Raw genomic sequence first — 27,978 nt, forward strand, 5'->3', positions numbered from 1 at the left:
GAGGCTTGCTCAAGGTCACCCAGAGGTTTCATAAATGTACATGCCTCAGTCTGTTGGAGTTTGATGAGGAACAGATCCTACAGTTTATTCACCTGGAATTCAAGAAGAGAATGTCACCAGTCAGGGGCGTATCCTGCTCAATTGTAATATCCGAGCTTTAGACTTATCAAAAGAATATCTAAGAATCAATTAAATAAACACTTCAGTCTAAGGAATGAACGGGCATTTTCACTGAGAACAGTCTGTTAAGAACATAGCTGAGGTGGATATTGCAAAGAACTCATTTGAATGAGAATTGCAGGGATGCAATATAGCTTCACATATTAACCATATTCAAATCACCATTGTAAGTGAGGAAGGAAGAAAAGAAGACCCAATGAAAATTTGGAGTTCCAATCGGCCCACCCTGTTTATAGCAAGAATCCAAAAAACTGAAATGAAATGGTGGCCCAATAGAAAAGAATTGTAACAAAAGCTTTTCAAGCCTGAAAGGCTTGTCAAAAGAATCTACTTTCCTCATCTTTCGGTTTTATGTAATCCCAACCGGAAGAGAGTGAGTGGGTTTAGCTGCCCTCAGTGGACAACTTCTCTGCATTACCAGGAACAAAATAGATGACAGCAGTTAGCGAGACACCATATACATATACAGTACATCAGGTAAGCTGAGTTATGTTTTCTAAGAAAGGAGCTCAAGTCAATTCAGGAGTGGCGTCAGGTGGCTTGTGAGCCAACATCCATTGTAAAACATTAACGCGGCTTCATAATTCTGATTGAACACTTCCTGAGATTATTCCTGGTGGAGGAGGTGACTTCTGCTAACAGAGCATGTGCAGTCTCTGACTCGCTTGATTAGCATGACCACCAAGCTAGCTGTCTGGGAAGACCTTCTCAGTCATCACACCATAATACAACAACAACAACAACATTTATTTATATAGCACATTTTCATACAAAAAGTAGCTCAAAGTGCTTTACATAATGAAGAGAAGAAAAATAAAAGACAAAATAAGAAATTAAAATAAGACAACATTAGTTAACATAGAAAGGAGTAAGGTCCGATGGCCAGGGTGGACAGAAAAAACAAAAAAAAACTCCAAAAGGCTGGAGAAAAAAATAAAATCTGTAGGGGTTCCAGGCCACGAGACCGCCCAGTCCCCTCTGGGCATTCTACCTAACATAAATGAAATAGTCCTCTTTGTAGTTCGGGTTTTTCACGGAGTCACTTGATGCTGATGGTCATACAGACTTCTGGCTTTTAATCCATCCATCATTGATGGAACATCATGGTGCTTTGGGTAGATGGTGGTGGCGCACGCCACCACCAACAGGACACCGGAAAAGGAAACAGAAGAGAGAGTAGGGGTTAGTACAGATTTTGAATGAATAGTTATTATAATGAATTGGATATACAGAGTATCAGGAATAAATTACAGTGAAGTTATGAGAAGGCCATGTTAAAATAATGTGTTTTCAGTAGTTTTTTAAAGTGCTCCACTGTATTAGCCTGGCGAATTCCTACTGGTAGGCTATTCCAGATTTTAGGTGCATAACAGCAGAAGGCCGCCTCACCACTTCTTTTAAGTTTTGCTCTTGGAATTCTAAGGAGACACTCAGTTGAGGATCTGAGGTTACGATTTGGAATATAAGGTGTCAGACATTCCGATATACAGTGGTGTGAAAAACTATTTGCCCCCTTCCTGATTTCTTATTCTTTTGCATGTTTGTCACACAAAATGTTTCTGATCATCAAACACATTTAACCATTAGTCAAATATAACACAAGTAAACACAAAATGCAGTTTTTAAATGATGGTTTTTATTATTTAGGGAGAAAAAAAATCCAAACCTACATGGCCCTGTGTGAAAAAGTAATTGCCCCCTTGTTAAAAAATAACCTAACTGTGGTGTATCACACCTGAGTTCAATTTCCGTAGCCACCCCCAGGCCTGATTACTGCCACACCTGTTTCAATCAAGAAATCACTTAAATAGGAGCTGCCTGACACAGAGAAGTAGACCAAAAGCACCTCAAAAGCTAGACATCATGCCAAGATCCAAAGAAATTCAGGAACAAATGAGAACAGAAGTAATTGAGATCTATCAGTCTGGTAAAGGTTATAAAGCCATTTCTAAAGCTTTGGGACTCCAGCGAACCACAGTGAGAGCCATTATCCACAAATGGCAAAAACATGGAACAGTGGTGAACCTTCCCAGGAGTGGCCGGCCGACCAAAATTACCCCAAGAGCGCAGAGACGACTCATCCGAGAGGTCACAAAAGACCCCAGGACAACGTCTAAAGAACTGCAGGCCTCACTTGCCTCAATTAAGGTCAGTGTTCACGACTCCACCATAAGAAAGAGACTGGGCAAAAACGGCCTGCATGGCAGATTTCCAAGACGCAAACCACTGTTAAGCAAAAAGAACATTAGGGCTCGTCTCAATTTTGCTAAGAAACATCTCAATGATTGCCAAGACTTTTGGGAAAATACCTTGTGGACTGATGAGACAAAAGTTGAACTTTTTGGAAGGCAAATGTCCCGTTACATCTGGCGTAAAAGGAACACAGCATTTCAGAAAAAGAACATCATACCAACAGTAAAATATGGTGGTGGTAGTGTGATGGTCTGGGGTTGTTTTGCTGCTTCAGGACCTGGAAGGCTTGCTGTGATAGATGGAACCATGAATTCTGCTGTCTACCATAAAATCCTGAAGGAGAATGTCTGGCCATCTGTTCGTCAACTCAAGCTGAAGCGATCTTGGGTGCTGCAACAGGACAATGACCCAAAACACACCAGCAAATCCACCTCTGAATGGCTGAAGAAAAACAAAATGAAGACTTTGGAGTGGCCTAGTCAAAGTCCTGACCTGAATCCAATTGAGATGCTATGGCATGACCTTAAAAAGGCGGTTCATGCTAGAAAACCCTCAAATAAAGCTGAATTACAACAATTTTGCAAAGATGAGTGGGCCAAAATTCCTCCAGAGCGCTGTAAAAGACTCATTGCAAGTTATCGCAAACACTTGATTGCAGTTATTGCTGCTAAGGGTGGCCCAACCAGTTATTAGGTTCAGGGGGCAATTACTTTTTCACACAGGGCCATGTAGGTTTGGATTTTTTTTTCTCCCTAAATAATAAAAACCACCATTTACAAACTGCATTTTGTGTTTACTTGTGTTATATTTGACTAATGGTTAAATGTGTTTGATGATCAGAAACATTTTGTGTGACAAACATGCAAAAGAATAAGAAATCAGGAAGGGGGCAAATAGTTTTTCACACCACTGTATAAGCCGGGGCGAGATTATTTAAAGCTTTATAAACCATAAGCAGAATTTTAAAGTCAATTCTGAATGACACAGGTAACCAGTGTAGTGACATCAAAACTGGAGAAATGTGTTCGGATTTTCTTTTCCTGGTAAGGATTCTAGCAGCTGCATTCTGCACTAGTTGCAAACGATTGATGTCTTTTTTGGGTAGACCTGAGAGGAGTGCGATAAACTTTCTACTATTTCAATGAATCTATTTATTTTCTAGTGATAATATGTTTTGTATCTGTCCTCTAGATATTAGAATGCAGATGGATCCTATGCCAGGTTTATTTGATAGTATGAGAATGGCCAGTATTCATTTGATTAACTTTTACCATGATATGGCTTATGAATTTTACTTTTTCCAATTATTTCTTTATTCAATTTCAATTCTAGTGGTTATATTCATTTTTTGAGTCTTTGTGTTTTTAATGTTGTTAAAAATGGCACCTTTTTTTTCTTATGGACATCATCTTGTTGGGTACTCAAAACTTGAGGGTCATGATGCCACTCGCTACTAACATGTATGACCATGAGCAAGTCACTTCACCTGCCTGTGCTCCAATTAGAAAAAACAAAAAGAAATGTAACCATTTTTATCTCAAATGTTGTAATTCATCTTGGAAAAAGGTATCGGCCAAGTATGTACATGAAGACAAATCAAGATTTCTCCTTGCCATCATCTCTGACCTTGGAATCACTGGGACTGCCCACAAGTGGTTTGATCCTATGGTGGGTCCTAGCAAGGAGTGATGTCAAGGGTGCACCAGGCAAGCATGCTAGGTGCTCCAAGGATCAGTGCTGGGCCCTCTTATCTTTTCCCTGCACACCTCCTGGGCCTTATAATCGAGTCCCACGGTTTCTCTTATCAGACTCAAGATATGCAACTCAACTTGTCAAAGGTGGACTTTTATGTTATCCCAGCACGCCTGACTGTTTTGCACTCCTTATCTCTGTTCAGCTTGACTCACTATCACCAACACCTGCCCAATTGGTACACATCTTTCGGGTGGCAATTGATGAACAGCTGTCCTTCGGGGACAATGTTGCTTTGGTCTGTGAGATTCACTCAAAACAACATCCACAAGATCAGACTGTCTCTGATAAAAGTATGCAGCACAACTCTCGGTCTAAGCTTTGGTCTTGTCACATTGGAACTACTGCAATTTGATGCTGGTGGAAGTTCTGACATGTGTCAGCAAATTGTGGATGATTCAAAATGCAGCAGCACATGTAGTGTTCGACCAGCCAATGTGGTCACATGATACTTCTCTCTTCAGATCATTACATGAGTTGTAGTAGCACATATTAAGTTCAAATCCTTGATGCTTAAACAGTAGTCAGTGGGTCAGCAGCTATGTATAGAGACACTTGTGAGATCCAATGCTCCTTCTTGACCACTCAGATCTGCTGATGAACAGCATCTGATGAGGTCACCTCTGATATCAAATCTCACACTCTTTTCATATGTAGACTGTAGTTTTTAGATGGTGGAATAAGTTAACCACTCCATTCAAACTGCTGACTCCATCAGTGTATTTAAGAAGCATTTGACAACTCTTTTGTTTAGTGAACTTCTGTCTAACTGATATTAGCTGTTAGATTTTGTAACAATTCTAACCAGCTTGTATTTTGTTATCTGAGCTCAACACTTGTGGTGATCAATTTGTAATCTTGTCCTTGTGGTAGAAATTAAATAATTAAACAAAGAAACATATCCCTTACTAGGTAAGACAGAGCATAGGAGTTAAGTGGAGAAACTTGTTTCATGGTACAAAGAGAATCAGCAAAACCTAGAAACTGGTTATTGACTTTTGCTGCACCAAAGAGCCTCAATGTCCAATTACTATTCAAGGAGTGGATGTAGAGTGGTCCACATTAATTACAGATTGGACTGGTCTCAGAACACAGATGAGCTTTATAAGGGCAGAACTGGCTATTTTTCCTTAAGAGACATGGGTTCCTGTATTGTGGGATGTAACATCCTTCACATCTTCTATCACTCTGTGATAGCCTGTGTGATTGTCTGCGCTGTGGAGTGCTGGACTGGTCACATCACCTCAAGAGAGGCACACTGAATCAACAAGCTAATTAAAAGGGCAGACTCAGTTATGAGACACACTCTGGATCCCCTGGAGGATGTAGCAAAGGAAAGAATTAAAGCAAACCTGAGTGCCATTATGAACAAGCTGCACATCCTCATGCTAACACAGGACTTTCAGACAACAAATTATTCAGCAGAAGTGTGTCAGGAAACACTGCTGGGGCTCTTTTATACCAAAGGCAATAGTCTGCATAATACCTCAATGGGACTATGACAGCCAAGTCTGATGTTTTCTTTCTTTTAATTTTCTTTCTTTATAGTCATTCCAGTGTGTGTTCAGACCAAAGTTTGTTTTATTTATTTATTTAGCTTCTAGAAAAATCCAAATTTCCCCTGTAGACAAATAAAGTTCTATCTATCTATCTATCTATCTATCTATCTATCTATCTATCTATCTATCTATCTATCTGTAAAGTGAGTTTGAAAAATTAATGGATGGATGGATGAGTTGCATTTTCACAGCTCAAATTATAAACAGTTGATAGGCTGGGCTCCGGCCTCCTATGACCCTGAATTGGAATTGTGAGTTATATGTTGTGAACAGGCTAAACGCACCCCTAAGCAGACGTGGTCACTCCTCCAAAACCCCCTCTTAAACAGTGATTCAATGGGAAACAAATACAGTTTTTTACCTCCACTTTGCTAGATCAGCAACAGGCTTGCTGCATGATCTGAAACATTTGAAAGCCTGAACTGCAGCTGTCCTTTGGTCTCACTGCCTTGTTTCTCTTCTCCCCCAGAAGAGAAGCCTCTCCCGTGGCACACCCCTATGAAGAGGAAGATTTTCTATTCTTTTAATTGAGAGATGGAGCTGTGCCCACCGGGTACACACGGAGCCCGATTCACTCCTGACAGAGACTTATGTTTGTTTGAAGTGTTTGAATAAAGTTTTTGTCTCTAGAATCTCCTGAGTGTATCTGTGCAACTTTGTGACCCAAGCGTGACAATGTTAGTTGTGCTGTTGATAATAAATGCCTAAATATGAGGTTATCCAGGTATCCATCTGCTTGTCTTACCTCTCTTCTTCAAATGTACAAGTCAAAGAGGCAGAATCTCAGGAGAAAAAAAATGAATTTAGAATTTATGGATCACTACAAAGTAAGTGATGAGCATTAACTCCTCATCCCTCCAAGCTCTGGGTTTGTATCCTGATCCCTTCACTGTCTTTGTGGAGTTTGCTCTTTCTATCCATCTGCATGGGTTTTACTCTCACATCCCAGAAAAGAACAAGTTTCTGTAGGTTATTTGGGAAATCTAAATTGGTCCTGTATGTGTGACTACAGCTATGCTCTCTAATGGACTAACACCCTGTCCAGTGTTGGTTCTTGCCTGGGTATATGGTCTCAGTAAACCAGAACTACACTGAATGAGTTTGACAGGCAGGCACAGTGAAAAGGTTCAGCAGAGACAGAGTCAAGAGCGGGCCCCACTGATTGTTGTCTTTTGGCTTCACTTCCTCAGTGATATTCAGGTCAGGCCATGTAGATTGCTTTGTGCTCACAAAAGAGTCTGAGACTCACAGCTGCTTGTCTGCATGGTGAAAGCCAGTGAACTTTCCAGAAGACATTCAATACATCACCTCTGGCTGTGGAAGGCCTCTGCCAGCTGGCATGGAGAAGCTATTTTCAGCACAAACAAAAGGAATTATTGGAAACTTTCTGCCTTACCCCAGAACTGACGTTGTGCACTGGGAAGCCCACAAATAGAATTTTATCGTATAATCTACAGGCAAGGAAACTACAGGCCTGGCCTTGAATTTCCTCTCTGGCTGTTTTTCTAAAATCAAACCTGACCTCCTTGACTTTCTTTCCATGTGATCTATGCAACTTTATAAACTGCAAGTAAAAGATGGACTAAGAGTGTGATGTGAATAAAGTTCTTAAAGTCCATGCTCCTTTTATTCCTCAGTACCTTAACATCAGCCCCTGAGTTTCAAAGGCCTGTAGTCCTCACTCATGCAGTTTGCCACTTTAAGAATACTCTGTGTACTACACCGACATGTTATTCAGCTCCTTGCAATCTGATTGTGAATCCTGCACATTTTCTAAGATGATTCAGATTCTCTTAGGTCTCAACATTCTACTCTTAGAGTGTGCTGCTCTCAGATTCCTGGATCCTGCAGCTTTACCTTGCAGTGGTCACATATGTCTAACTAAGTCTTAATCTTGATCCTTTGTCCCGCTCGAGCCTGTCCTGTAAGATTGTTGCATCCAACACCTTTTCATGGTGACACTGTCATCCTGCTCCTTATTTGCCACACATCCAATTGCTGCCTCATTATTGTAAACCCATTTGTAGTCTTCAACCTCTCCCTTATATTTCAGCATCCTAAGAACCATGAACTGTGCCTTACCCTTTATTCTTCATTGACACTGATCCTGTCAGACCTCTAAATCTTGTTCCTTTACCCGCTTACAATTCAATGCTTCTCGACCCCTGATCCTTACTTACTGCAAATGCACATAGGAGTGTGAGCCCACCAGAGTTGGGGTTAATGAATGAATGAACTCATCAAATCCAAGTCAACAAATGAAATGGAATTTGAATTGAAATAAAAAAAGCAACAGGAAGTTGAACTGGAATTTATTTCTGACACTCCAAAAAAAAGAAAACAAATTTTGCAGAAGGATTGCCTTTATCCAATAACATTGGGCATGCAACATGTGCTCTAACCATCTGGAAGAAGAGGTTAAGCATGTACATACCGTGCAATTAAGTGAAAAGAACTGAAGAAAGTTCACAGTATAAATTTAGTCCTGCATATGCTGAGGGGTAAATTTAATCGGCAAAATTTAGGGTCATAGAAGGAGCCACTGAATATCACAGCAGCCCTGGGTGTAAGTCAAGAAGCAAACATGGTGGACTGGTATGCCAGTCCTCCATCACATGGGCAGACTGCAGGAGTTCCATCGCTATGAGATAATAATAATAATAATAATTCATTACATTTATAAGCATATTTTATCGGAGAGCAAAGGTGGGTGGGTGTTTGGGTACCCATTGCAGTTTGGATTAAGATATCTGAACATTACATCAGACTTTCCTTCTTTGAAGGTCAGAGCAGGAGGTGTCAGTACACAATCATTTAATGGTGGTACATTGCAGTGAAAAATGGAAAACTGCTGGCATGTCTCATTTCAACTTTGATTCACAGCACATGAAGGACTAAACATATTTATAAAACAGAGGAAGATGATCGCATTTGGTTGTGTGTCTGGTCAGTTTCATGAAGGTATATTCTGTATACAGTATATATACATATGAGTTTGGATTCATTAACAAATGCTGGGCAGGGTGCTGTTATTCAATCATACAAAAAAAGAAAAACTAACACACTCTTTGCATTACATTGTATGATAAGTAACTATAACATATTTACGTTTTTTGTAAGTAATGTAACCAAATTACTTTTAAAAGTAATGCTCTACAACACTGTTAACATAATATATAACAGATTAGTTATATTATAATTATATATAACAATACACTATATACAGTATATAAATATTGTGAAATAAATGACTGGACACACAACGATGGTTTAGGGCAGCCACCCATATAGTTTCCTTGGCTGCAAAAGGGTTTAAATTTTAGTACAATGTGTATGGATTCGAGTCCAAAGTAGAACTGCTCAAGTATGGAGGATGAGGGGTTTATATAGTTGGTTCCCAGGAAGTGACGTCCTCTGTGCCGGGATAGGCAGGATTTCTCGTATTTGTTCTGCGGGGAAAAAAGGGAGAGGTTTAGCTCAACCCGCCACCCCCCGGCCTGGCGTGGAATTGCCGTTTTCTGGTCCCTTTGGTTGACTTCCAAGCACGTGTGTGTGACACTATATTGTCATTGATGACATGATGATGGTTGGCACCCAAGCTGGGATGGACAAGCTGGGATGGATGGTCCCTTACCCAGCCTTGATGCCTGTCCATCCAGAACTTTCCATTATACAGGCCCCCGCGCCAAGGAACCGTCCATCCCAGCCATTTCATGTTGTCAATGGCAATATATCACAAAATAAAAGGTGTAATGTACCATTCAAGTAGTAAGATGTATAAAGAATAGCAGGGTCTGCAGATAGACTCTATTAATTAAATCACCAATATCAACCTTCACCACAGGCCCAGTAGAGAGAGAGGTTGGGAGAGAGCATGTGCTGATAGTGCATTGTCGCACACACCACACAACAAACCATGTGGATTGGGACCCAAGTGCAGCATTTGATACCTCAGTGCCACACTAGAACTGAGACAGATTTTTTAAGGTGGCTGGAGTGCCAATTCTGGTACTAACCCCAAAGTTTTCCTAGTAAGTTGGAGAACCTGCTTGCAGAGCTGGATGTAGATTAATGTTATGCTGAGGATGTGGGACTTCCTTTAAACTCTAAGGCCATGTACTTTGACCCAGCATGTCTGCGTGGAATTCTAGGTAGTGATGTTGTAATCAAATTCAAAAACAGTATTATTCTGGAAATTTATAGGTGGAGTGAATGATGCAAATAAGATATTCACATATTCTTCATGTAGAAATGAAAATTGGTAAAAAATTATCTTGGATAACATGTAATTAATACATTATACATGAATGTATTTGACGTGATTCATAATATTTGATGTGTGATATTTAACAAATCAAGACAAATTATCTTAGAAGTGGAATTTTGTGGAATTTATTTACTTTCATTCCAGTTCAACTCCAATTTGTATCCTTGTGAGCTGGATGCAATTCCAATTCCACTTCACATTCCAGAAAGTGAATTAGAATTGATGATGCATTCCAATCAATGCAGTTTAATTTATGAATGGTTCCAATCCTGGAGATACGTATGGTTTGGTAGCCTGCAGTCTTACTTACTTTGACTTAAGGTTTGTACAAGCCTGCTGTCCTTGAATTAGTCAGATGAGACTGTCTATCATGAACCACCTAGTCCTGCAACAAAAACAACAACAATATTTATTTATATAGTACATTTTCATACAAATGATGTAGCTCAAAGTGCTTAACATGATGAAGAAAGAGAAAAAAGACAAAATACAAAAAATAAAATTAGGCAATACTAATTAACATAGAATAAAAGTAAGGTCCGATAGCCAGGCAGGACAGAAAAAAAAAAACTACAGATGACTGGAAAAAAAAATCTGCAGGGGTTCTGAGGCCACCAGACCCCCCAGTCCCCTTTAGGCATTCTACCTAACATAAATAACCTCAATTAGTCCTCATGGTTTTCAGGCTTCATATGGAAGAATTAAACAATGATGGTCATGTGGACTTCTAGCCTTTAATCCATCAATGTAGGGATAGCACCTGCTTTGATCAGATGGTGGTGGTGCAGATTGCCACCACAAAAAAACAGAAAAAGAACAGCAGAGAAAGTAGGGGTTAGTATGGATTTCTGTGCCACCATGAATGATAATGATAATTAAATGCATATACAGAATATCAGGATTAAACTAAAATGAAGCTATGAGAAAGCCATGTTAAAATAATGTGTTTTGGCAGTTTTTTTAAAGTGCACCACTGTATTAGCCTGGCGAATTCCTATCGGTAAGCTATTCCAGATTTTTTTTTTTTTTATATTAATTTTTATTGTAATCATTCCATACAAATAGATCAATTTATAGCCAAACAAAATTGAAGACAAATCAATCCCCACCCCTGAGAAGGAGAGCTTAGCTAAAGGAGAATTGCTTAGGGCTTTTTAATAAGACAACAATAAGCAAAAGAAAGGGAGAAATAAATATATATGTAAATAAGAGATGGGGCAGGATATTAAATGCGGTAATAGTTATTTCTCTTATTCTAAAATAATATTGATCAGATCCTGCCAGGTTTTGAAAAAATTTTGTACAGATCCTCTAACTGAGAATTTGATTTTTTCCAATTTCAAATAATATAAAACATTGGTTTCCCACTGACTTATCAGAGGAGAATTAGGATTCTTCCAAGTCTGCGTGCCAATAGTGTAGTGAATGCAATCACCGTTTGTTTGTCCTTCTCCACTTCAAGTCTGTCTGGAAGAACACCGAACACAGCTGTTAATGGGTTAGGAGGGATTGTGACCCCAAGGCTGTCTGAAAGGCACTTAAAAATTTTGGTCCATAATGATGTTAATTTGGTGCAGGCCCAGAACATGTGACCCAGTGAGGCAGGACCTTGGTTGCAGCGTTCACAGGTTGGATCTTGCCCTGGAAACATTTTGGACAGTTTTAAGCGAGACAGATGAGCTCAATACATAATTTTTAGTTGAATAATTCTATGCTTTGCGCATATAGAGCTTGAGTGAATTCTCTGCTTTGCTACCTTCCACTCCTTTTCTGATATATTGATTAAGAGATCTTCTTCCCAATGTCCTCTTGGATCTTTGAAAGGTAGGGACTCTAATAGGATTTTATATAATGCGGAAATGGTGTTTAATTCCTCGAAATTGAGCAGTATTTTTTCCAGCACTGTGGAGGGTGCAAGGTGGGGGAAATCGGGCAATTTCTGTTTAACAAAATTTCTAATTTGAAGATACTGAAAGAAATGTGTAGCTGGGAGGTTGAATTTTGAACGTAATTGTTCAAAAGATGTAAATATGTTGTCTATATAAAGATCTCTGAGCATTTTAATCCCAAACCTTTTCCAGGTATTAAAAACTCTTGCAGAGGTGCCACAGATAAAAGATTTTCCATCTTAAAATGCTTTCTAATTTGGTTCCATATTCTAAGTGAGTAAAGCACAATTGGGTTATAAGTATATTTGCGATAACTTGCATTTATTGGAGAGCAGAGCAGGGAGTATAAAGAAGTACTACAGGATTTTACTTCCATTGCGGACCAAGCCTGTGTATGTTCATTTATTTGTGTCCAGGTTTTTATGGCTTGTATGTTTGCTGCCCAGTAATAAAACTGAAAATTAGGTAAAGCCATGCCACCTTCTGCCTGTGGTCTTTGTAGGGTTGCTCTTCGGATACGTGGGATACATGGGTGTTTTGAGTTCCAAATGAAAGAGGTTATTGTTGAATCTGTTTAAAAAATGATTTATTGATATATATTGTAATGGTTTGAAATAAAAAAAGAAGTTTAGGAAGGATATTCATCTTAACAACGTTAATTCTTCCGGCTAGAGTGAGATGAAGGATTGACTATCTATCTAGGTCTTGCTTAATTTTTTCCATACAGACGGCAAAATTTTGTTGATAAAGAGCTTTATGTTTACTTGTGATATTTACCCCCAGGTATTTAAACTTATCTGATCTGATATGGTAAAAGGTAGGGTGTCCAATCTAATTTTATATGCTTGTGAATTCACTGGAAAGAGTATACTTTTATTCAGATTAATTTTAAGACCAGATATCTTTTGAAATTCTGTTAGTGCTGTTAGAACTGCAGGGACGGTGTTTTCTGGGTCTGATATATACAAAACCATATCATCTGCATATAGAGAAATTTTCTGTTCCAGTCCTTCTCTGACAATCCCCTTTATCTGATAAGAATGTCGGCAGTGAACCGCCAGTGGTTCAATAGCGATTGCAAACAGCAGTAGCGACAAGGGACATCCTTGTCTGGTGCCACGTTCTAGCTTAAAGTAGTCTGAGCAAATGTTATTAATACAAACTGAAGCTTCTGGATTGGTATACAGTAGTTTGATCCATGCACAAATATTCCGGCTGTGGCAGGTGGCCGGGTGCGGCCCTCAATCAGCCGCCTATTTAAGGAGCCGCTGCCCTGCAATCAAGGCTGGAGTCGGGTGAGGAGGTGGACGAGGTCAGAGGAGGCGGCAAGGAGAGGCCCTGAGTGTGTGGATAGTGAAGAGACGGCTTGGAGGAGAAGCCAGGACTTTGGGAGACTGTTGGGGTTTGTTGGTGGCGGTGCACTTAGTGACTTATGTACAATAATAGTGTAAATAAATGTGTGGTGATGGACTGCAACGTGTCTGCCTGTCTGTGTCCGGGCTGTACCCTTCTACAGTGGCGTAGTCGGCAGGATGCTGCACCTGGCACAAGGTGCGGACCTGCATATAGTGAATTGTCCGTGGAAGGCCCGGCACAGCAGGCGAACTCACCCACGTGCCGCAGGGGCGGCGTGCACCGAACCCCGCAGAGAAATGTGGAGTCGCAGACCATGAGCGGTCTGCTTTCAGACTTTGTGTTTCAGGGGCAGCTTGGGAGCGCGGTGGCAGCTAGGAGAGCTGCCTGGAAGGAGATGCTGCAGCCGCGGAGCTGCCCAGAACCTCGCCCTCGAGTGTGGAATGAGGGTGAGGAGGCCGCAGACCGAAGGTCCCTCCTCGTAGCAGGCACGGGATTGGGCAGCGTGTCCTGTCCTCCCGCCAACGATTGGTCAGAGGCGGGAGCAGGGAATGTCCGTCTCGTGCCGAGAAGAAACCCGAGTGGGCAGCAAGGAAGTGTCCACAGAGAGCAGTCGGTGAGTGGAACTACTCGCGAGGTAAGCCCACCGCCGTCTGCTTCTCTCCTTGGCGGTGATATTGCAGGAGCTGCAAGAACAACTGCGCCTTGTGCTGTCGCCACCGGCCGAGCGATGTGCCCTCCGGGCGGAGACGCTGGAATCCGGAGGGATGGCAGTGGCGTCGGATCGAGAGCCGCAGGCAGAAGAGGATCGGCGCACTGCAGGAGCTCCAGGATGGAGAGGCACAGCGGGGAAGGTAAGGGAGACCGACCCCGTTAAGCTCCGGACGCCAGCGGGGCTGGGTCTGCCCTCTTACAATGGGCAGATCCGAACCGTCGCGGCGTCCCAAAGTAAACGGAGGAAGCGGCTTGGGGAAGCCAGTTCCTCCGATAAGCGAGGACATGCTGCTGGGTGCGCGTGTCCCGCAAAGGGCCGTCCTCTGCGGAGGCAGAGGAGAATCCCGCAGCTGGAGAGGTGGAAACAGAGCGTGATCCCACTGGTGATTCCGTGGCGGGGAGCACGGACTGCTCGGGCTGGGAAGCCGAGAAAGGGAGCATCGGGGCGCCGATCAGGGCCGAGAGCGTTGGCCCAGCTGAGGACGAGCCGAGGGGCTGCGTCAGGGCAACGCCTCCGCCCTTGTTTTTCTTTTGGATTTGCAGGATCGGGCCCTAGGCTACAGTGTGTTGGCTTGCCGCCGAGGGGTTCCCGTCCTCCCGGAATGGTTCGCTGGTCCCAGGAGGTCTCAGCTAGCGGGGGAGTCATGTGGCAGGTGGCCGGGTGCGGCCCTCAATCAGCCGCCTATTTAAGGAGCCGCCGCCCTGCAATCAAGGCTGGAGTCGGGTGAGGAGGTGGACGAGGTCAGAGGAGGCGGCAAGGAGAGGCCCTGAGTGTGTGGATAGTGAAGAGACGGCTTGGAGGAGAAGCCAGGACTTTGGGAGACTGTTGGGGTTTGTTGGTGGCGGTGCACTTAGTGACTTATGTACAATAATAGTGTAAATAAATGTGTGGTGATGGACTGCAACGTGTCTGCCTGTCTGTGTCCGGGTTGTACCCTTCTACACGGCCAAACCCAAATTCCTCCAATGCAGTGAAAAGGTAGTTCCATTCAATCATATCAAATGCTTTTTCTGCGTCTAATGATAGTAATATCTCTGGGGTGTTTAATGTTATATATTCACCAGCAAAATCAAACAAACGTCGGAGATTGGAAGATAGATGTCGGCCTTTAATAAATCCAGTTTGATCCTGTGATATTACCGAGGGCAGCACTTTCTCCATCCTTCTAGCTAGAATTTTTGAGAGAATCTTAACATCATTATTCAGGAGTGAAATTGGTCTGTATGATGCACATTGTAACAAGTCCTTATTCTGTTTAGGAAAGACGGTAATTAATGCTTGTCGAAATGTTTGAGGTAGTATTTGGTTGTCTCTAGCTTCTGTAAATGTTGCCAATAAGAGGGGAGCTAGCTGAGTGGAGAATTTCTTATACAATTCTACGGGGTAACCATCAGGGCCTGCTGATTTCCCGCTTTGTAGTGCCTTTATAGCATCTAGTAATTCTGTTAGCGTTAAAGGTTTATCCAGTTCCTCAGCACTTAAAGAATCTATTTGTCGTGTCTGTAATGCATCCAGAAATGCGTTAGATTGTGTATTGTCTTCTTTGAGCTTAGTAGAATATAAGGATTTATAATAATCTCTAAATGCGTGGATTATATTTTTATGGTCTATAATTTCTTCTCCATTCGTGTTGGTAATTACTGGTATTGCATTGCGAACTTCTTGTTTGTGAATTTGTTGAGCTAAAAGCTTATTAGCTTTTTCTCCGTGTTCATAGTAATGATGTCTAGACTTATAAATAAGTTGTTCAGTTCTGCATGCAGGGCCTGCCTTTTCCTTTTCCTGTGGAGAGCTTCACTTGGACGCCTGGCTTGTTCCTCATCTATTCTAGTAATTTCGCTTCTTAGCTCTGACACTTTCTTGGTTTCTAATTTATTTCTGTGGGAAACAAATGAAATAATCTGTCCTCTTAAGAAGGCCTTTAGAGTTTCCCAGAGTGTTCCTGCGGAAACCTCTGTGGGCGTGTTTGTCTCTAGGAAGAAGCTGATTTGTTTGGATATAAATTCTGTGCAGTTCTCATCTGCCAATAGAAGAGGGTTAAGGCGCCATCTGCGAGGTGAGTGTGAGGGGCTTAATGATTTTAGCTCAAAGACTAGAGGTGCATGGTCGAAGATAACAATCGTGTCGTATTTGCATGATTTAATTGTAGGCAGGAAGTTATTATCTATAAAAAAAATAATCAATTCTGGAGTAGCTACAGTACAATGCACTGGTGAGTAGAACGAATATGTTCTTGAGTTTGGGTTAAGAAACCTCCAGGAGTCTGATAAGTTGTGATCATTTAAAAACTGTGTAGTTGTCTTTGCCATATTAGATGTCGTCCCCCCTGTCACAGGAGTCCTATCTAAGAGTGGATTTAAAACACAATTAAAGTCCCCAGCCATTATAATTTTATGAGTGTTCACATTGGGAATGGATGCAAATAGATTTTGCATGAATTCCTTATCATCCACATTGGGTGCGTAAATATTTATCAAAATCATTTTACTGTTACATAAGTTGCCCATGACCATCACATATCTCCCTTCAGGGTCCGATACTACATCTGATGCTACAAATGGAACTGTTCTGTGTATGAGAATTCCCACCCCTCTAGTTTTCTTTATAAAGCTAGAATGGAACATTGGCCCAGTCCAGTCTTTTTGTAGTCTGAACTGATCCTTGCTTAGTAAAATTACTATTTTAGCGTTTAAGCCTGTTAGGTGAGAGCATACTTTCTTTCTCTTTAATTCGTGATTCAGGCCTTTAACATTCCAGCTCACAAAGTTAACTGTCCCATCATAGAGACATTGATTCTGAGTTTTTAATGTCATTTTATAGTCTTAACTGGTAATGAGGCAGTTTCAATCTTAGTTTCAAAATTCCCCATGAGTTATTGCATTTTAGCCTATTGTTGCATTGATATTTATAGTTATAGGGATTAGAAGAATAGATTAGATATAGCCTGCTCTCCTTCTCTCCCCCCTTTATCCCCCCACCCCCCCATTTTGCCTCCCCACATGAGACTTGATCCCACATCGCGATGTCCCAGTCCTCTTACATACGAAGAGACAGAGCACGTCCAAAACAAAACAAACCCCACCCCGCAGCGGCAATAGATAATTAAAACATAGAGATATCCATTGCAGCTAAATTCTTAATACTATCTGCCGAAAATATAATCATTAACATTCTTTAAGCTTTAAATAATCTTCAGCAATTTTAAGATATTAAGATAAAAAAAATAATGAACCCTGGGAATGATTTTAAAAAGTAGTCTAGGATAAACATGGTAATAATAGTGTAATGTAATAGTATAAATAGTATAAATAGCAATAAACCAAGTGTATGATGTTAAACAGTCTATTTTAAGGTAGTAAAAACAACAAAAAAAAAAATCCTACTTTAATTACTTCCACACTTCCACACTCACGTCTATAACTCTAATTAAGACATAAACATATAATGTCCAGATAAAGAAAAGGATGTATAATTATAATACCAGTCTCTTTAAATATGGATCCAGAGAGCAGATGATAGGTCCTTCCCATACCTTGATAGAATATAGCTCCTTATTAACTTTCAAAAGAGTGTCGGAAACAGCTTCTTTAATTCCTTTTCAGCTTCGTCTTTGCTTGAAAAAATATAATATTTATCTTGAACTTCCACTTTCAGTTTTGCGGGATACAAGAGGCTGTATTTGATATTGGCTTCCCATAGCAGCTTTTTAATGTCAGAGTAGGCTGTACGTTTTGCAGCTGTTGATGGTGAGAAGTCGGGGATAATACGAATAAGATTATTTTCAAATATAATCTCTTGCTTGTGTCTGAGAAGTGCCATCACATCAAGCTTACTGTACATCGTAGTCGCTCGAAGCGGACTAGGTTTAAAGGTACTAGACCTGTATGTGCGATAAGCAGCTGCAATCTCAATGTCAAGTTTAAAATCATCTCCAATTATTTTAGACAGTAATTCTACTGCAAATTTCATTGGGTTTGAGCTTTCTCGTTTCTCAGGTATACCCTCAATTCTTATATTATTTCTTCTGTACCCATCTTCCAGGGCCGCAAGTCTGTCTCCAAGTTTTTTGCTTTCGGAATTCGCAGCTGTGGCTTTTTCATCGGCGTTAGACGCCAATTGTTCTGCTGTTTCAACTCGAGCCATGAATGTATGCTTAATGTCATCCAGCTGATCTGTAACATCTTTAATCTGGTCGGTAAGTATTTTCAGTTTGGATCTATTTTCTTCGATGTGTTCCTCTAATTTCTCCAACATGCCTTTAAAGTTCACGTCAAAATGTTTAAATAGATTCTTAAGCTCATTCATATTATCCTTCTTAAGCTCATTTATGGCCGTAGCCATGGTGGCAGCCAGTGTAGCAATCATCTCTTTCAGTTCAGTTTTCAGTTCGGACAGTTCGCTTCGGATTTCGTGCTCCAAGCTATTCAAGATTTTAGGTGCATAACAGCAGAAGGCTGTCTCACCACTTCTTTTAAGTTTATCTCTTGGAATTATAAGCAGACACTCATTTGAAGATCTAAGGTTACAATTTGGAGTGTAAGATGAAGGGCATTCTGAAATATAGGATGGAGTGAGATTATTTAAAGCTTTGTAAACCATAAGCAGTATTTTAAAGTCAATTCTAAATGGCATGGGTAACCAATGTGGTGACATCAGAACTGGAGAGATGAGCTCGGATTTTCTTTTCCTAGTTAACATTCTGGCAACTCCATTCTGCACTAGTTGCAATCAATTGATGTCTTTTTTTGGTAGTCCTGAGAGGAGTGTGTTACAGTAATCTAGTCGACTAATAACAAAAGCATGAACTAATTTCTCAGCATCTTGCAATGTTATAAGAGGTCTAACTTTTTCTATATTTCTTAAGTGAAAAAATGCTGTTTTAGTAATCTGATTAATATGTGATTTAAAATTCAAGTCAGAGTCAATAATTACCCCAAAATTCTTTACCTCCATCTTGACTTTTAATCCTAATGGATCAAGTTTTTTTTTAATACCCTCATTATATCCATTTTTGCCGATCGCTAAAATCACTGCAAGAAAGAAGAAGGGGGGAAAATGAAACAGTGTGCATGTTTCACATTGCAAGATGGTGGAATATTTAGTGCTGCTACCTCACTGCTCCAGTTTACTGAATGTCTGGAGTTTGTATGTTCTCTCCACGCCAAACTAGTTTCTACCCAAGCACTGTGGAATCCCACCCATGTCCTAAAAATCAGCCCATGAATTTCAGCTGGTGACTCTAAACTTTACCAGTGTAACAAAGATTACTCCACTACAGACTGGCACCTCATTCTGGCTGGCTTCCTGCCTTTTACCCAGACCAACCAGGATAGCCTCTGGCCCCCATAACCCTGGACTGGGCAAATAGGTTTGATAATGGAGGGACTGAATTTTGAACATTCTGACATGCCCTCAGCTGCTAATCCAGTTCCATGATAAGATCAGCCTACAATGTTTAATTTGCACACATGCCTACACACCCATGGAAAAATGCCTCCAGGATTTCTTCTTTGACATAGATGCAAGTGTGAGTGGTCAGCATAAGTTAATCTTTAAAAATGACACATGCATGAAAGCCAGGTTGGATCTCACTGTAAAAGACCAAGGAGCTTTAATTACCTAGTTCACTTCGGACAGTTTATTACACTTATGTTTTAAAAAACCTTTCCCCATCCTTGATAATTTTGGAATACAGGATTTATGAGATAATCACAAAAAGTGGCAAGCCGCTGTCCTGTAATTATGTCTATAAGATTAGACAGCTGATTGGATATGGCAATAAAAACGGTGCTCCCATTGCATGGACAGTAGCGAACCATCCAGTGGTCTGCAGCTATGAGGACCAATGGCTGATGAGAAACTTCAATGAAGATTGACAACTGGAGCTGATGGCTCTTCCTAGCAAGGGATGGCTATGGCTTAGACCCTTTACTGTTATGGTCAGTAAAATGGTAATAAAAACGTATGTTTCTAAATTATTTTTTTTTTACTTATTTCTAGGAAGCTGGGCCTGCTTAGAACCTTCCATTAACCCAACACATTCAAGGAAGACCAGAGAACTCAAAGAAAACCACTGAGTTACATTCGTGCAAGGCAGGAAACAACCTAACACTCTGTATCTGAGGAACTTGCAGGAAAATCAGACTACCTATAAGAAAACCCCACATATGCAAGGGGAGAACATGCAAATTCCACACAGATATGAAACCAAAGCACTGGATCCGGGAGGCAGCAGTGCTAAACACTGACATTGGTGGCACTGTGGATAATGCTGCTTCCACACTGCTCTAGAGAGTTGTGTTTGATTCCAGGTCTGGTCATTGTATGTGAAACTTGCATGTTCTTCTTGTGTCTGTATGAAGTTTGGTATCTTCCCAAACTCTATGTTACTTGGTTGGTGACTCTAAAATGGTTATAAGCACCTTGAGCATAGAAAATTCACTATATAAATAAAATAAAATGTATTTTTACTACTATTATTATGTGATGTATACATTAATGTGTCCTGCAATGAACTGGCATGTCATTAAGGATTGATGCCTAGTGCTAACAGAACAGGCTCTGGAACGTGAATAGATAATAACAATTTTATTTATACTATACAGTACTTTTCATACATAATGTGCACTTTAAATGATTGCCAAAAATAAAAAAGTCACTTATAGAAGAAATAAAAATATGAAAATACAAAAAATAGCAATAAGTGAAACCATCTAATAGCCCATTCTTAAATCCCAGTTTTTCCTTAACAGGCCATCTTGCAGAAATCAGTCATCACCAGGACAAGACAGCCAGAGGATACATTCATCATAGAGTCTTTCTTGTACAGCTTTGGAAACCAAGGAGCCTGTAGAAAACAATAGGGCAAGGAAAGTATGTGCAAACTGGGCACAAAGAGCGACTGGCTGTGGAATGGAACTCATGTCTCTAAAACTTTGAAGCTGCAACATGAAAAATATGTACAAAACATTGAACTAATTAACTGTGTCATTGCCTTTGTTTTAGAGTTTGTGTGAGAAAAGGTTTTGCAGACTATATTACTGCAAATTCACTTTACAGAAAAATATTTCAAACTTTTATAATTGATAAAAATGTCAAAAATATTTGTCTGAAATGCTATTTGAAAGCTTCAGTAATATACATCATCAGATAACTAGTGTAATGGATGGCATGCAGAGGCTGCTAGGTGAACTCCCTTCCCTTACTTGGCTGGAAGGCACACGTGGCAAATGGATTGAAAAATGGCATGTTGTTCTCTGCCTTAGCCAGGAGGATGCCAGAAGATTCCAGTGCAGTATTGAACACGCTGAAGACCAATACCCAGCGGGGAGGCCTGTGTGATGGAAGGACAGGGGGAGATACCCTATAGTCATTACAGTGTTCCCTGATACAATAGATGGCAGCATCCCTGGGTAAGAATTCCCAAATGGACACCCGCAGAACATGCTGGGATCCGCAGTCCCATGGGGCAGCCCTGTTTTGGGGCTGGCAGGGGGAGCTGATGTGACTAAGAAACTCTACTTTGTGGGGCTTCCATTTGACCTGGAAGTGCTTCCAACTAGCTATGCCCTAGAACCAGAAGTACTTCTGGGTGCAAAATAGAAGAAGCTATTCATCCTCATCCAGGCAAATTGGAGTTGGGAGAGAAGGATGGACAAAGCTCACTTAGAGGAGTAGGAGAGAAAGACAGAAAGATTTGTGTTGTACCACTGTTGAAGCCTTTTTATAAGGTATTTTGTATAATAAAATGTGTGTTTGCACCCGGGACTTGTGCAGTTGTGCCTGCAGTGCCCCCTAGTGGTCAAACTAGTGAGCAGAGCGAATAAGTCAACTTGGTGGCGAACCATCCATCTTCATTCTCCAGCACTTAATGAATATGTATGTCATGTTCAATTCTGTCAATTTGTTTTGTTGTGGAATCACACTCTGATACATCCATCTTCAGACATTTGCACTGTGATAAATGCTGATGAGGACTAAAGTTGGTATTGCCCATTCTGCTAGGCTTTAGTGGCACACCAGACCAATTAAAAAATAAGATTTAGGTGCAGGTATCCATCTGCACCTTCTTTAACTTACATTCCAAACTAAGTGACAGAAATCTAGCTTGTACCAGGCCTCTTGAGCTAGAATGCATGAAATGGACTGAAGCAAGAGCAAAGAGCTGTAAATCAATGAATGACAACTCTGATGGACAGAAGAACTCACCTATGAGGACACACTGATTTTATAACTGGAAGTGATCTAAATCCAATCAGAAGAAGTTATGCATTCCCTTAAAACTCCCTACACCATCCTTAAGACTGGGGAGACACATTCTGGCTCTCTCAAGAGAAGCCTGAGGAAACTCTCAGGAGATTCCCTAGGACACTTTGCCCAGGGCGTACTTCTACACTTTTGAGCACATTCTCCAATACTGACTGAAAATCTCTGAAACAGCCCCTCACTCTGAAACTGAAACCTAATTATCTTTGGGAAGCCAAAGTTGACAAACGGTTCTTTGTGCAAGCCTGAGAACCGAGATCAGGTTTGCCAAGCTTAACAGTTAGCCAATCTAAAGGCTGAGAAGGAGCCATCACTTCATGAAGGGTACTTAGGCATCTAAATTCTTGCAAAGCTGCAGAAGACACGGAAAAGGGCCTAACAACAGAAAGTGAGCTGAGAAGGCAGCATCACAGAACACCACAAACAAACGATCATGCAGAAAAAAGAGAAAGAGTGCACTCCAATGCAAGAGCAATCCTCCACTTGAACCTGGAGCAACAACAAAGCAACAACTCCATACAATATCAGTCATCACTTTTAAAGACCTGATATAATAAACTATCTGTCCCAAGATAAAGTAGAACTCTAAATACCAGTAAACAGTCAGTCTCTTTCTGTTATGTTTGTCTGTCTAGTCTGTCTATGTCCTGTCTTATATGTCAACATATATGCAGTTATCATAATTGTATAATACTTGTGTTCATCAATAAATTATATAATTCTGTTTCTTAAAACAAGTTGCCTTTTAATAGGTCTAATGACCAGAGACCACTAACAAAGAAGAGAAAGGTAAGGTAAATAAAGTAGGAGTGTTGTGAAATAATTTGATTAATTGCCAGTATTGCCGAAGGCAGTTTTACTGCATTTATAATAATGCAGGTGTTTTCACTTCAATAAGAAGTGTTGTGTTAAGTTACTTGTTACTTTAAAAAGCAATTTGACTACATAAAGGACATTACTTTTAACTTGTTACTATACTGCTCTCAAGATTGTGTTGCTCTGTTTAATGCTGTATCTTCAGCTCATTAACATAAATTTATTTCAGCCAGGAGAAGGAATGAAGCGATTGCCCAAACATTTGCCTCTATGTTAGGGATACTTATACCCACTGATGCTGAAAGTGTGTGCAAAGCAAATACATAACCACATATTCAAGTTATGCATGGTGAAATCTACCTCTGTTAATCAGATTACCCAGAGCATAATAACCCAATTTCTCTAATTGGAGTAAGAGTGTATGTGGCATTTTAGAAACCAGGTTTCTGTGAATAACTAGGTAAATGAAATTAAATAAACATGTTATATGAGAAAGACGCATTACCCACCACCACTAGGCCACTAGGAGCTGTAAAATATTTTAAAGGAATTTCAAACTTTTTCTAAAAGAGAGAAAAAACCTTTTTCTGTCTGTGTTGTTCAACTGGATGCCTAGGCTCCAGCCATAGTACTTTGAATGAGGTGTCCCTGGGCATTTTAACAGCCTGAAAATACACCTAAAAACTTCTTTATCACTCTGTCAGGTAAGTCGGGGTAAGAAAATACACCAAAGTTTAAAAACACCACAAATTAAAACTGAAGTGAGAGGTTACTGTCCAGTAGGACCAGATTCCCATCTTTAAGCTTTACCTGTAGAGCAAGATTCCTGAATTTTCTAAAGCATTTGATCCTATAAGGATTCCAACTTTTCAATCATTTAATTTAGAAGTTTTTAATTTTTTATTTAAGTAAGTACATGTGATTGAGAGACAACTTCAGGGTTCATCTGCTGGTAATTTCACCCTGAGTTATAGTTGGTGCTGTCACTTAATGTCTCTACTTTCTTTTGCCTCCAGACTCAGAGAACGACAGTGTGAGGAACACTGATGTCACTCCATTTCTGATGACTGAGTAAAAAGGTTTGATAATGGAGCTCTTTTTCCAGGGCAGCCTTAAACAGAGCACTATCACCAAATCACATCAGCAAAGACAATGCATTGCTGCAATGAGTGCTATTTTTGTCAACTGTCTTTTCCATCTTTTTCATCTAGGGATCACCATTTGGTGCCCAAACACTTTATCATAGTTTGCCTCTTTTATCTTACACTATCCCTACAATTTTTTCATTAAGTATTTGCTAAGTGGAAATACTGCACTGTATTTTCTGGAACAGTAATAAGTAGTAAAGCTACAGAAATTCATTACATAGTAATGGATATTGGCAGTAAGTTAAGTATTTAGATGCAAAATCAAATAAAAGTGATATAACAATAGCAACAAAAATATCAGTACTGTAGTAATATGTACATCCATCTGTTCACTTGCTTGCCCAGTTCTAGGTTGTGAAAGGCAAGAGCCTATCCCAGCAGCAGTGGGTCTAAGGCAGAAGCCAACCACTGATGAGTCACCAATCCATTGCAGTACACTCTCATGTACTCATCAACATTCACTTGCATGAGGCCAACTTAGAGTTGCCAATTGAGCTAACATGCATATGTTTGGGATTTGGGAATATGATATGCAGAAAATGTCACACAGACACAGGGAGAAGATTCACTCCACACTGTGGTGGTGCAAGGTACGACACAGGATCCAAAATATATACTGGGGTGCCAACCAGGTCACCCCATTTAATTAATAAGGAGAAATGCAATAAAAATAGCACAAACAAAATATATGGGGCTGCTATGTCTTCTATAATCTGGGTGTCAGGTTTTGAGCTTTAGTCCAAATAAGACCCTACCCTCAAGGAGCGCCATGAATATACAGTCCTCCGACCTCAAGATGATAGTGTTAGCAACAGTGTCCTTTCCCATACAGATCCAGTATTGTTTACCAACCGACCATTTAGTTCATCATTCCCATTTGTTTAGCTAATAGTTAGGGTGTCCCAATATCTCATGCAGGTTCTTCTTAAAAACTGAAGGTTAACAAAAATGAAAGGTCAGAAGACATTAACCAAAAATGAGGACAGGGTTAAAAAAAAACAAAGAATCACAAACAAATAAATCTTACAAAAATTTTAAGAGAAGGAAAAATTAGTTGATCAACACAAGCAGGAATGTGTTTTAGACATTTTAAGTCTTTATAGACCCAGGGTCCCTACAGCTGCAGAGTCAGGTGGATTTGAGTTCAACATGTAAAACACAAAGACAATAACAAAATAAATAACAGACTAAATTAAGAGTAAATATAAATAATTTGAAACACTTAACAAAAAATATATTTAAAAAAATTTACATAGAAATATATAACACAATAATTAACAAAAAATGACAATATAAACAATATAAGACACACAATTTACAAGTCTGTGGTAAAACTGAGCTGAACTATGCCAAGATTCTACCTATTTTACATAACACCCACTAAACTTTTGCCCTTTCAAAACTGGAACATGGCAGTGGATAAACACATAAAAATGGAGGTAGAAGACCCTGCTAACTGTGGAGCCTGTTAGTGGCACCAAGAGGACCTGAGAATCTGGGGCTGACTGGCAGAGCTGTTCAATCCATTACGTAACAAAAGATGGAGACCTAGGGCACTGTCATCTGAGGGACACCACTTAAGAAAGTTAAGAGGTGTCACAGAAGAATGATAACAATGTTCATGGCATGTACACAAATGGAGACCAATTGTGTTTCTGAAGGCATACTGTACTGGCCTCACTGAATCTCCTGTTCAATTATCCAGCAAGCTAAACACCTTCATGCAATAATTCCCGGAACCACGAAGTGATGTAGAGAATGTTTAATTACAAAAATGGTGTGAAACTGTAAATACAAATACAAACAAACACTAATAAGTACTTGTATAAGTAACATAGAGTAAATACAGCAGCATTTATAACTAAGAGCTTAACAGCCAAAGGCTCAGTAAATTTATGTAATGAAATACAACATTTACTTTGACACTCCTTAACCAAAGTTACTTAAACAAAGACTATAAAACTAGAAAAAAGAGAACTTACAGGGAATGCCTTCACAAGGGCTAACTAAGCAGGATGGCGAAGGATTGTTTGAGAGTACAAACACAGAGGTAATAAACACACCATGCTTACTGCTGCTGCACTCACTTCCTACTTCCTACTTCCTGCCTCCTGTCACATGGCTTCCTGCTTGCAGCAGTAGCATTAGGATTTTTATATTAGGATTACAAAGGTTTGCAAAAACAATTAGAACCAGAACACTCCCTGTCTGGTATCTTTAAGATACCACCAAAAACTGAGCCAAATACTTTAATCTGGTGATAAAAGAAAAACCAGTTCTGAAATAGGCCTGTAAAGGATTTTTGTTGCTCCTTGCTGAACTATCTTTATCTCGACCTTCCTTATTAATCCATCTTTGCTAGGAACAGCCTTCATTATTATTCCCATAGGCCACTCATTCCTCCTGACTTGCTTTTCCTTCAGAAGGACAACATCACCTTCTTTGATGTCAGGCCTTTTATTTTGCCATTTCTGTCGCGTCTGCAGAGTGCTGAGATATTCCGTTCTCCACCTGCTCCAGAATTCCTCAGCGAGGTATTGGACACGCTTCCATTGGTGTCTCAACATCTCACCTGTACCAAAGTTACTTTGAGACAGAAAAGGCGTGCCTATTTTTTGGGTGAGCAGCATGGAAGGTGTTAGGACATTAGGATGTTCAGGATCAGACGAAACAGGTACCAGGGGACGTGCATTAATTATGGTGATGACCTCTGCCATTAGCGTTGTTAACACTTCATGAGTAAGTCGTACACGACCAGACTGCAACAGCATGGAGTCTAATATGTGTCGTACCACTCCAATCATGCGTTCCCACCGTTTTGAGCTTAAGTGACTCTCAGAGGCATAAGTGGACAAAGAGTTCACTTCAGGTCGGATATCTACATCACTTTCTGGGTTGATGAGGTCAAATTTATTTTGTTCTTCTGGAATTTTCTTTAGTGGAAGGCGAAGGAAGCGAGGTCCAGTAATCCATGTTGAACTGGAAAGCTTGGAGGCTGAAATGGAGCGTGAACCATGATCAGCAGGATTTTGATCTGTTGGCACATAATGCCACTGTTCAGGTTTAGAAGACTGCCGGATTCGTTGCACCCGATTATTTACATAGACACTAAAGCGTCTGGATTGATTGTGAATATAACCCAAAACCACTTTACTATCTGTATAAAAACTAGTGGAGTTTAGCTGGAAATCTATTTCCTCACTGACGACTTCCGCAATCTCCACAGCTAGCACCGCAGCACATAGCTCCAGCCTGGGCACTGTAAGTTCAGGTCGGGGGGCAAGTCTTGCCTTGCCGAGGACAAAGCCCACATCTATTTGCTTGTCATGGCTTAGAAATTTGAGATAAGCCACAGCAGCAATGGCATTAACAGAGGCATCTGAAAAAATGCACAGCTCAATGTGCAGGGCATTAGAAGGTGGAATAGCAGAATATATACGGGGTATTTGAATGCCTCTGAGGCACTGCAGCGAACTCTGCCATTGCACCCATTGTTCATGCATGCTTTCTGGAAGGTTGGTGTCCCAATCACTGCCGTGTCTCGAGAGTTCTCTAAGTAGTAAGCGCCCCCGGATAGTCACTGGTGCCAGGAAACCCAGCGGGTCAAAAAGACTATTGACCGTGGAGAGTACTCCTCTGCGGGTATATGGTCTGTCAGTTTCAGGTGCATAAAATGTAAAAATGTCTGACATAATATTCCATCTTACCCCAAGACTTCGCTGATCAGGTAGGTCATCCACAAACAAGTCAAGATTTTGTAGATCCTTAGCTCGATCTTCCTTTAAGAACGCATCCATCACCTCAGCTTTGTTAGAGGCCACTTTGTGGAGCCTAAGATTTG

The 27,978-nt window shown here is 40.5% G+C and overlaps 1 protein-coding gene across 2 annotated transcripts; it reads right to left on the minus strand.

Moving 5' to 3' along the window:
* LOC114659410 (uncharacterized) lies at positions 1-27,978 on the minus strand. Of its 2 annotated transcripts, none has more exons than XM_051932836.1 (3): positions 26,120-27,978; positions 10,262-10,336; positions 1-92 (listed from the first exon to the last, which is right to left on the minus strand). In XM_051932836.1, exon 1 carries the CDS (start codon positions 27,932-27,934, stop codon positions 26,387-26,389), a length of 1,548 nt encoding a protein of 515 aa, XP_051788796.1. In that variant the 5' UTR covers positions 27,935-27,978; the 3' UTR covers positions 1-92; positions 10,262-10,336; positions 26,120-26,386. The 2 variants fall into 2 exon arrangements, with proteins under 2 accessions (XP_051788796.1, XP_051788795.1); XM_051932835.1 differs by lacking the exon at positions 1-92 and adding an exon at positions 7,981-9,133.

The sequence above is a fragment of the Erpetoichthys calabaricus genome, chromosome 10, assembly GCF_900747795.2.
Source record: "Erpetoichthys calabaricus chromosome 10, fErpCal1.3, whole genome shotgun sequence".
Lineage (NCBI taxonomy): Eukaryota > Metazoa > Chordata > Cladistia > Polypteriformes > Polypteridae > Erpetoichthys > Erpetoichthys calabaricus.

Bases quoted from the DNA above. Each gene is read 5' to 3' on its own strand.
- LOC114659410 (XM_051932836.1), bottom strand. From the start codon at position 27,934: ATGGATGCGTTCTTAAAGGAAGATCGAGCTAAGGATCTACAAAATCTT.